The sequence below is a fragment of the Hydra vulgaris genome, chromosome 07 (genome assembly GCF_038396675.1).
Source record: "Hydra vulgaris chromosome 07, alternate assembly HydraT2T_AEP".
Taxonomy (NCBI): Eukaryota; Metazoa; Cnidaria; class Hydrozoa; order Anthoathecata; family Hydridae; genus Hydra; species Hydra vulgaris.
This window is the reverse complement of record NC_088926.1, coordinates 34,831,457-34,843,615: the sequence shown is the minus strand read 5'-3', so window position 1 is coordinate 34,843,615 and position 12,159 is coordinate 34,831,457. Positions and strand designations below refer to the sequence as shown.

The following is a 12,159-nucleotide window of genomic DNA, read 5'->3' as shown; positions in this document are numbered from 1 at the left end:
GAAATATACGCAAGATAGAAAATAAATTTATTTATTAAACATTTAAAACAAATAAACAATAAGATGCTCTAAGAGAAAATGATAAAAAATTTTTAACAAAAAAATAATTGTAAATTATAGAGGTTATAATAATTATTGCTTAACCATAACTATTTAAGACTTAAATAGCAACTCTAAGTGTCTCTCTCCAGAAGCTGAAAATATGCTGATAACCCTGCCTATATCTATAACAATTTATGTATAAATTGACATTAAGGCAAGGTCATTCAATCACTTTTTTAACACTCTACTTCTTGAATAAGTTTTTAATCTCTAGGTATTGTACCTAGAACTGAATCCTTAAAAAAGTTAAAGAATGTTGGGAAACCAGTCATTGTTATAACTTTTGTTTAAGAAATACTAGATTGGGATTTTGATTGATTTTTCCAAAGAGGCACCCATATACCAAATCTGCATAAATAGAAGTTGGATGCGAAGATAGGAATGATAGATATCCAGAAATTCCTAAACTTAACATTGAAGCAACTTAATATGGCGATTGGAACTGCAAACATCCCATATAAACCAACATGCTTACTGTTTGAAATCTTATATGATTAATAAGATCATTAATAAGATGGTCCAGTAGAGGTAAAGTGATAGAATGCTTAAAATAACCAGTTACTAAAGATGACGAGTGATTATAATAATTGATTTGTTTTCCACATTTTCTATGCTTTAGTTCTTTTACATTTAAAGCCATAGCTAATTCAAAAGCAATATTGAACCAGTTATAGTGAAATAAACTAATACCAAAAACTAATACCAAATTTAATTCCTTGAGCCGTGTTTTTTTAATTTTCAATTTCAAGACTCTGAAATTTGAGATATTGCTTATCTTGGAGTTTATTTGTAGTCTAAAAAATTCAATCCATCAAATTTTTGTTAAAACTAAAGTTACATTTGAAAAAAACTCAGTCATCAACTATGAAGAGTCCTTTGGTAAAAAAAATGCCTAGACCTTTCCGTTTTAGAATCTAACAAGTACAACAGACACAGATTAGCTTTGCTTGACCAACAGAAAGAAAAATAAACATTCTTGCATAACTTTGGACTAAGAGCACATTTAAGCAATTAAGGAAAATCAACAAACCTTAAAAAATCTTTACAAGTGTTATAGTTACTGTCTATATACCTAAAAACAATAGACATCTGTTTAAGATTGGCACTATCAGATGCTTCATCAGCTAAAATTGAAAAGTATCTGGTTTTATTGATTTGAGAAATAAGAATCTCCTCAAAAGCCTTAACACAACACTATAAGTCAATTTTGTGTGGTTTTAGAAACTTATGTGGCATTTTTAGGGGCTGATATTAAAAGATCTTACAAGATAGTGTCACCTCCATAAATTCCAATATAAATTAGTTCAAAAAAGTTTCCTACTTTACTTTTTAAGGAATCTTCTTTATTATAGGAGAGTCTGCTATATTGTATTATAGTTGATTCTACTGACAATAAAATCAACTTATAAGATTCCCTTTAAAGCATTCGAAGATAAAATTTTCTTTTTAAGAAATAAAAATGCAATATTTTAATTGTTTACTTTTATAGTAAATGAAAATAAAAATTGTTTATATAGCGTTGCGGCAAAACTATTATTAATAGTATTAACCTGTTGAATAAAATAAGAATATAATTTAATGTTATAAGAATGCTATAACAATAAGCACAAAAACAGTTGTATTTAAGTAACCATAGTTACAGTTATAAAAAGCATGTTATTTTTTATAATAAATATAGTTTGTGAAAACATAGTTAAAAAATGTACCTTAAAGCTACAAACCTTGATCCATTTTAAAAGAAGGTATAAAAAATTCATATTTTAGGCATCTTCTAGCCAAAAGTTTAATAATAAAATAAACTGGTGAGATATTTAAACCATTTGGTTTTTGGAACAATTTTTTTTTTACAACAGTTTATGTTTTAAATGAGAGAAGTATTAATAGTATTTAGAACAGTATTCTTTCAAAACATATCCACCATAATTACAAACTCTCTAAGAAAATAATATAGGCGTTTAGGTTATTTGAATATAACTGAGCATAAAAAGACTGGGAAATAAGTACAGCCACAAAGCAAAAAGTAATCTAGTCTTGGGCTTCAAGTGTTGACGGTATACGACTTTACACTAAGAAGATATTACTTCAAAAAAAAACAATTTAATCAGCTTATGTTGTAAAATCAGGTCATTTGTGGCTTAGCCACAGAGTTATTTTATACGGTTTTATGACCAATTTCTCCTTTTTTTAATCCAGTTTTATTAGTTATGATTGATCGCTTTTAAAGCTGATTTTACACGGCAAATAAAAAATAAACTTATCGTAATTATAGACGGTTATTTTTACTTATTTAATTATAGGTGATTTTATTAATTAAATATTTAATTACAGACGATTATTTTTACTAAAAATATGTTGGAATGCTATATATAATTTTTTATTTTGTTGATTATTTTTAGGTGTAGCCTTAGCCACAACGGCTATACCTTAGATCCGCACCTGTAAAGTGTTTAATATATGATGTCATATGTTAATAATTTACATGCATTGACAAGTATTTCCTCACCTGATTATATTGCAAGTTTTAAACCAACGATGAGCATTAATGTGTTACATTAACATATTAATTAACACTACATTAATCTAAGTATATAGTAATTTGGTTTTCAGATTTCATATACTTGTGCCTGTTTTATATATATATATATATATATATATATATATATATATATATATATATATATATATATATATATATATATATATATGTATGTATGTATGTATCACAAAGGTATTTTCTTTTTTTTTTTTTTTTTTAGTTTTACTGAGATGCCCACAAATAACTTTGTTGAAAGTTCTTTTTGGAATTTCGATGCTCTCTTTCAGCCCCAACAACATCCTGCAAGAGATTCTCATGATACTTTTTTTCTTTCAAGTGTGTGTTTTTTTTATTTATTATTTTTTTTCATTAGTGTTTTGCTTTTAGTTTTTTTTTATATTATTTTATAATTTTATTACATAGTTAATAAATATTTCAAAATATGTACTATTACAACTTGCAATATATAATTATAATAAGCATTTTTATTACTGCTGTTAATAAAAGAGCACATTACAATATGTCAGATTGAAAAATTATAATGGAAGAAGTCCTAAAGTTTCATTATGTTTTTAGAGCCACAATATGCAAGATTGGACGAATTTCCAAAAGACTATTTAGAAAAAGTTAAAAGTGTTCATGAAATAGGTGGATTCGGATCTCAAGGGTATGTAATTTAATGTATTTATCTGCTTTTTTTTTTTCTTTTTGTTTTATTTTAACCCAAAGTGCTACAAAATTGTTCAGAAATGTATTTAATTTTTGAGTTTATGTGTGATAGTATTTAAGCTGAACATAGACCAAATTATCTTGCTTTTGTAACTTTTTTTTTTTAATTCCTCATCACCCTATCCAACCTCCTTACCTAAGGAGTTTCTGTATCCATCCTCCTCACCTCATGCATTTCTTTATCCATCCTCCTCGCCTCAAGGGTTTCTGTAATCATACTTTTTTGATTTTAAAGTAAGTCAAAAGCTATTTTAAAATTATGGCACACACAATATTTCAGCATAGTTATTTTTTTTTAATTCTCAGACATTCAGTTTTTTATTTTCAGACATACACCCTCGTTTTTTTAAGTAGCAGCAACTGTAAGGTTTGAATGTTTAATTAAAGTAAAGTAATTGCCGCAAAACTTTTAGAATTTATTTAATGCTATATTTTATCTTTTTAATTGTCCCTAATGCAGCTTTTCTCATTACACAGTTTGCTGTAATATTTTTTGAACAAATTATTTTCTTTACTTTTGAAAGATTGACATTTTAATACTCAGGATGATCTTTTTTTTTTCTTGGAATTTTTGTAAATATATCTTACAAAATTTGTTTAATATAATAATTATTTTAGAAAAACACATCAGAAAATAATTTATAATCATAAAAATGAAAATGAACTTTTTATTTTTATTTAAAAAATCTCATGATATAATTTTGCATCATTTGAAGCCCAACGTGAGTTTTTTTTTATAATATTTAGAACCCATTAAATGTTCAAGGCTCTTAGGACACCCCTTGAAATATTTTTTTATTCAAAAAATTTTTAAATCTATTGTTATTTTATTTTATAGAACACTTTTAGTTGGTGGCAAACTTTTCTAAAAAAAAAATTTTCAAAGATCACTTTTATATATATATATAGACCACCTTTATATATATATATATATAGAACCCTTAGATGTTGTCCGAAAGTTTTTTCGATATTTTGTTGACAAAAAGTAAAAATTAAAATGCAAGACCGGAATTTTTTTTTTTTAATAATGATAAACTGCCTGCCCCAACCAAACCCTCAGTCGATGTAGCAGCACTCCCTTGCGGGTCAGGCTATTTGTCAGTCGATGTAGCAGCACTCCCTTGCGAGTCAGGCTATTTGTCAGTCGATGTAGCAGCACTCCCTTGCGGGTCAGGCTATTTGTCAGTCGATGTAGCAGCACTCCCTTGCGAGTCAGGCTATTTGTCAGTCGATGTAGCAGCACTCCCTTGCGAGTCAGGCTATTTGTCAGTCGATGTAGCAGCACTCCCTTGCGAGTCAGGCTATAAGATAGTCGATGTAGCAACACTCCGCGCATGATTTACAGTAAAAAAAATAAAAATAAAAACATTTTATTAAAAAAAATAAAAATAAAAACATTTTATTAAAAAAAAATAAAAATAAAAACATTGTTTATATTGTTAAAAACATTCAAAATGTTATAAAAACATTCAGAATGTTTTTAAAAACATTCTGGTCAATTAAATTTGCGTTTTTGTGGTTTTTTTAAAAAACGATTAATTTGTAATTAAATTAATGGTTTTTACTTTCGTCCAACACGGAAATGTTGGACGAAAGTCAAAAGTAATTAAAAGTGACGTATGTGTTGGCGTAAGAATCACTTTTTTCCTTCCGCTCTTCCTAAAGCCAACAAACTATAGAACTATATATATATATATACATATATATATATATATATATATATATATATATATATATATATATATATATATATATATATATATATATATATATATATATATATATATTAGGGTGGCGCTAAAAACAATTTTTTTTTAAAAAATCTGCTCCCACCCTTTAAATGTGTTCTATATAATACAAAAACACTAGGTTTAAAATTTTGTTGAATAAAAAATATTTTTAGAGGTCCCCCAAAACCCTTTAATATTTAACAGGTCCCTAAAATTAAAAAAAAAAGGTTTCTGGAAAATAGGTCAACCTGGTACTCAAATGAAGCGAAATTATATAAAAATTTCAAAAATAACATTCATTTTGAAATAATAAAGTTATTTTAGGTTTTACTACGTAAAAATCTTGTTTTTTAGCAAAAAATGAAATAAGTGAATTTTTCATAATAATTGTGATAAATAAGTTTAAACTTCAAATTTATTTTTCAAAATGAATAATATTTTTGAAATTTTTATATAATTGCGCTTCATTTGAGTACCAGGTTGACCTATTTTTGAGAAACTTTTATTTTGAAAATATTAGGGACCCGTTAAATATTAAAGGGTCTTGGGGTACCTCTATAAATATGTTTTTTTCAAAAAAAATTTAAACCTAGTGTTTTCGTATTATATCGAACACATTTAAGGGGTGGGAGCAGATTTTTAAAAAAAAGTTGTTTTAAGGACCACCCTAATATATATATATATATATATATATATATATATATATATATATATATATATATATATATATATATATATATATATATATATATATATATATATATATGTATATATATATATCATTTCTTATTTACACAAGTTACCAGATTTAACAGTCAGGGAAATTCTAAACTATGCTAAAAAGTCATGGAAAAGTCAGAGAATATATTGAATTTTCCAAAAGTCAGGGAATTTTGATGGATTCAGTAACAAAAAATATAAATTTTTTTGGGTATTAGAAACTAAAAATCTTATTTTTATATGCTATATAATTATTTGTTAGTTGCAATTGCCGTTAACATTTTCGAGAGTTTTTATTTTCTTTTGATTATTTTTATTGTAAATTTTAATGCATAAAAAAAAAGTTTGTTATTTTATAATGGCAGCTACACTGGAAAACATAATTTCTTTTGATGCAAACCATTGAATACACTTAATTTAATTATTTTTTTGATAATCTTCATAATTTTATGATAAAAGTGTTTTAAACTCAAATAAAAATAATAGCTATTATTATTAAATAGAATAACAAAACGAATATACTTTTTGTATAAGTTTATTATAATTCTTTTTCACACTTCGGTTCTTACTTTTCAAAAATATTTTTTCAATATTATGTCAAAATCAAACCGTAAAGTAAGTTGTTGCAGTTGCTTTTTTCATCTATTTCAAAAAGGCTAACTGACTAAATGTGTGAAAGTGAACAAAATATTTATTTTGTCATACTATGTTATTAGTTAAAAAATTATTTCAAATCTATTACTGTAGTATTCTTTGTTATAGCAATTAATCAAATGATATAAATATACATAGCATTTTTGTTTTGAATTTTTTTTCATACTTTTAATTCCAAAATATTAAAAAAAGTTAGAAGTTTGTGTTGTACTTATATAAATGTGCTTACATCTTTTGTTCATAAATTAAATATATAAAAACAATGTTACTTTAGCAAAGATTGGTTGAATAAAACACTTTACGCTGATTGGTTTTGGTTTAAAGAAGTTTTTAATACGCAATCTGTTCTATTTGTCAAAAAACATTTCATTTAAGTAACATGAGCATTCAAGCAGTAAAAAGTCTTGAAAGAAAAAAAAAGCATGTGAATAGTGTGAGTTTGTATAAGAACCAGTTGCCAATCTATCCTTTGTTTAGTAAACAACAAACCCTAGAATTGAATCGGTGTATACAAAAACGTTCTAAGTCATAAAAACTATTTTTTCGGGGAACGAGAAAAAACTTATTAAATCCAAAATTATTTCTTTAATAAGTTCAAAAAAAAAATCTGGGTGCTATTTGACATCTTTAAATATTAGATTTGTTAAAAAATATATCAAAATTTTTGATATATATACGTGTTATACATAGTTAAAGTTGTCTGACTTATAAATAGTTTTTATGACTTAGAACGTTTTTGTATAAATCAATTCAATTAGTAATTCAAATAGTGTTGTAAAAGATACAAATCAATTAAGAACAGTGTTATTCCAAAACAGTTCATGTGCATTAAGTGATGTAAGCTCTGCAAGTGTTCAGAAAACAGTTGATAGCTATGCTGTACAAGATAAAGTCACAAAAGCAGAAATTAACTGGGCTTTCGAGTTGTATCCCTCCATGAATCTTATAGGTCCTGTAATAATATAGGAAAAACATTTTAACAAATGTTTCCTGACATTGAAGTAGCTAAACAGTTCAAGCTTGGACAAACAGCCTATAAAATAATATAACTTATGATATTGCTCCCTACTTCCATGATGTTCTTCTGCAAAATATTTTGAAATGTAATATTTTGTGCGTAGTGTTTGACGAGGCACTTAATGGAGTAAAGCCAAATAGATATATGTGTGCGCTTTTAGGATTTAGAGAAATATGTACCTATTGCTCGTTACTTTTCACCTGCTTTTTTGGGGCATGCAACTGCTAATAAACTGAAAGACAGCTTTAATGCAGTGATTTGGGACATGTTATTGCCAAAATTATTTCTTTAGATAAATAGACCAAGTGTGAACAGGAAATTTTTTGATGCTCTAGAAGAAAGTCATTTAGATAAATTTGATATTTAGTTGATAAATATTGATCATGTGGCCTCCATATAGTTCATGGGGCATTTCAGAAGGGGTATAAAGAAGCTGGTTGGTAATTTAATTGAGCATTAAGTTCCTTATATGGACTTTTTAAAGATAGTCTGCTTGCAGAACAGACTTTTTAGCAATAAATGGTGGTAAAGCAAAGTTTCCTTTACAATTTTGTACAACGCATTGAGCGGAGAATGCTGTAGTTGCAGAGAGAGCTCTTGAAATTTTTAATGTGAAAACTTATGTAGAAAGGTCAAAACTTCCAATGACTATTACTGCACAGAATGTTATTGAAGCTATGACAGATCCTCAAAGCTAAAATCAGTTGTTTTATTTTCTGTTGCCAATGTAGTAGAACCATTAGGTAATTTCAGGCACCAAGTCCTTAGTTCCTTTCATATATGATGAGTTATATTATCTGATTTCATGCCTCATGGAAAGATTTATCAAAAAAGAAGTTTTCACAAAGCTGATACATTACAAAAGTTGTTGATAGATCTGCATAATGAAGAGTGCAATTGGAGAGATGTGGTGATTATTGTTGGAGTTGTTGGAGTTGTTGGAGTTGTTTTTGAGTTACAGAGTTGTAAAATTATAAGTAGTCAAAAAATTAAATTTCAAGAAAAATGCATCAGCTTTTTAATTGCTGTAGTCACTAAATTAAAAAAGCGTTCTCCACTTTAATACAAGGCTACTAGGCATTTATATTCTTTTTTTCCAAAGGTTATCATCAGGTCACCTGACAAAGTGAAGGATGTTGAAATGGAATCGATTGTTGTCAATGCTGAAACAAGCCATTTATCATCCTCCATATATGATAATTAATCTAACTGATTCTTGGTAACATTTGTGTAGACTTGGTTTTTTAGCTTTATTTTTTTATTTCATACTTTTTTTTTGTTTTAAAGTGTTTATTATTTAAAGTAAATAGTTTTTAAGAAAATTTCTATTATTTGTGTAAAGATGTGTGATTTTATTTGTTGCTAAATTTATTAAACTTATATTGGTAAGTCAGGGAAATTTCATTTTAGTCAGGGAAAAGTCAGGGAAAATGAAATCAAAAATTGCCTGGCCACCCTGAATTTATAATAGTTTCAACTATATATTTAAGAATTTTTTTTTTTTACAATATTTTTTATATCTTACTTCACCACCATCTTTGCCTACTTAATTCACTAAGTTTTTTTGATTTAAATACTAGCTTCTAAACTTGCTGTTGAGAAAAAATATTATAATTAGATCAATCTTGATTGATCTAATTATAATATTTACTTTTTTGTACAAAGTTATTTAGTTTTTTTTTAGTATATAAAGGTAGAAGAAAGTTATATTTTTTTCATATAATGTATGAATCAGTAACTATAATAAAACTAAAAATAAATGAAAAAAATAATAACAAAACTAGTTTAATCAAACAGTTTAAAAACAAACTTTTTGCATTTTTTTTTTTTTTTATGAAATTAGTTATTATAAAATGATCTATGGAATCAGTTATTGTAACTTTGATTGTTTGTACCAAATAAAAAGGCGGAAACTTTTTTTTATTTTTAGGTATCAAATGAAATGGCAACTCGATGAGAGTAAAAAAAATATATTAAGAACACACACAACAGCCGTTAGTACAAGAATGCTCTACAAGCTTGCTCAGCAGGTTTTCATAACTTTTTTAATAATAAAATTATGATAGTAATATCAATAAAAATAATACTAATAATAATATCATTAATAATAATGATAATAAAACAATAATGATAATGATTTAAAATAAATCAGTAACAGTATTCTAATAAGAAGTGTTTATGGCTAAATTAATAGAAAAAATTTCGACCTGCAAAATATTTTTCGATCGATCGTGTTTTCCGGAATGAATCTCTTGATGCAACACATCTTGCAGAGTTTCATCAGATTGAAGGGTTAATTGCTGACCGTGATTTAAGTCTTGGCCATCTTATAGGAATACTATACGAGTTCTTCAAAAAGTTAGGTAAATTTATAGAATAATGAAATTTTTTTCTTTGAGTTTTTATTATCAAAGTTGTTGCATTTAATATTAACAATGTTGCATTTGAATGTTTTTATCACCAATTTTTAAAATCATTTTATTGACTAAACAGTAGTGGTAGCGTGCATGTTAGATGTCTTTAGAATGAAATTTGAGATTTCACTAATACAATAAGTGTCCAATCTCAAGATCTTTTGATTCCCACCCAACTTGTTGTTCCATAAAACAGCTTTGACAATACAAATTTTTGTTTTAAAGTTGAACAGCCGTGGTTAGAGCACTTGCTTCAGAATCAAGAGATCCAAAGTTTAATGCTAGCTCTGGTCACATTTGCAACATTGGCAGGGAAAGAGGTGTGAGTTTCTTAGTTAAATGCTCTTCCATGGTACTCTATGGCTTTGGATTTGTTAGTCATTGGCCTTACACTTTACCTTGATATCAAAGTCCTTGACTTTGACCTTAATATCTTGGTCAAACATACTACTTTGGTGTTTAATCTTGTTATCTAAGTATTTGATCATGTTAGTTAAGTCTTTGATAGCATGACGAGTTATAAGTTTATTATTTTGTATTAATGTTAAATTTTTATTAAAATGTATGTTACAGTGGTTTGATTTGATACTACACTGATTTGAATTGATACTACACTGATTTAAAAGTTATTGGTAGAGTTATTATATGAATTGATTTTAGAAAGTGTTTTTTTAACCATGGCTTACTATATTACATTGCCGTGTATGTTACATTTTAGAGGCCGATTCTAAGAGGCCTATTTATGCAACAAAATAATGACAGTGCAATATCAAAAAAACATTAAGTACATATATAAATATATATATATATATATATATATATATATATATATATATATATATATATACATATATATATATATATATATATATATATATATATATATATATATATATATATATATATATATATATATATATATAATGCTATTTTAGACAATTTATTAACATTAGCAAAGCTGAATATTATGGTTAACAAATGTGTTGCATATGGTTGTGAAACTGGATACAACAGTTTTTTGGAAGATATAAAAGTTGCTTCTTTTCATTTTCTGTTAAAAAATCAACAATTGCTAAATTATTGGGTTCATTTCGTAAACTGTAGTGATTGGGTGCCTTCACCAATTTCTATCCTATGTGAAAAGCACTTTAATGAAAAGTACATTATTCGAGATGTAAAATGCAAGTTAAGTTGGAATTTAAATCCTATTCCTAGAATTTTCTCAAGCGAATGCTTAAAATGGCCTTCCCCACTACCATCACCTATTGCTTTAAGAAAACCACCTAAAACTCGTATTTATTAAAAAGATGAACTTAGTTTTTTTTTCTGAAAATGATGAAATAACTGAATGGAACAAGTTAAACAGTAAACATTCACCAGAAGGTTTTCAATTTAAAAAACATCTCAATTGTGTTATTTATTACAGTTTAATATTTGATCCTTTAACGCATTTTCCTTCTGTACTTGAATCAATAAAAATTGATCATTGTTTATGTGTAGCTTTGCAACACAAAGGAAATAATGTTCCACTTTCTCCATGGTTAGCTAAAGGTCATAATGGCAAGTTAACTAGTTTGAGTATGCTAGAAAATCTTGCATTGTACATAAAAAACATAGCTTTTTCTAATAAAAATATACTTCTTGAAGAAATAAATAGTAGAATATACTATAAAGCAAAGGGTCAACCACAATATTCTGCAGATATGATCAGACATGCTTTATTATTAAGATATACATCTAAACAAGCATATGAAATTTTACTTGAATCATTTCCATTACCTTCAATTTCTTTATTAAATAAAATAAAACAAGGTGGAGTTGATGCAATAAAGGCTATTAAAACACTTGGTGAAAAGGGTTCAATACATGAAGATAAAATAGATGTAAGATAAAGTAGATGAATTTTATCTTCAGAAACGGGCACAACATTGTAGTGATGTCTATGTTGATTCAGATGACAGTGGTACTCTGTACAAAGGAGTTGTTGCATTTATGATTATTATTTTAAAGAAATCTATTTCTTATGTTATAAAAGTAGTACCTGAATTACAATTAGTTATAAATGGCTTTCAGACCAAATATAAGATTCTATTAGTTCTCTTTCTTCATCTAGTTTTAAAATTCGAGGAGTTGTTACTAACAATCATCAAACGAAATAAATGCATTTAGTTTACTTCATTCTAAATTTGGTAATCAGTCAAATTTATTTATTTATCATCCTGATTGTCCAAATTATAAAATATACCTATTTTATGA

The 12,159-nt window shown here is 26.5% G+C and overlaps 1 protein-coding gene across 1 annotated transcript in view; it reads left to right on the top strand.

Annotated features, from left to right (window-relative positions):
* LOC100208494 (phenylalanine--tRNA ligase alpha subunit) overlaps positions 1-12,159 on the top strand; it is a 32,144-nt gene that overhangs the window by 17,878 nt on the left and 2,107 nt on the right. The window contains exons 7-10 of the mRNA XM_065801709.1: positions 2,859-2,974; positions 3,215-3,305; positions 9,420-9,519; positions 9,684-9,852. Coding sequence (XP_065657781.1) covers positions 2,859-2,974; positions 3,215-3,305; positions 9,420-9,519; positions 9,684-9,852 — 476 coding nt within the window. The remainder of the gene's footprint in view (positions 1-2,858; positions 2,975-3,214; positions 3,306-9,419; positions 9,520-9,683; positions 9,853-12,159) is intronic.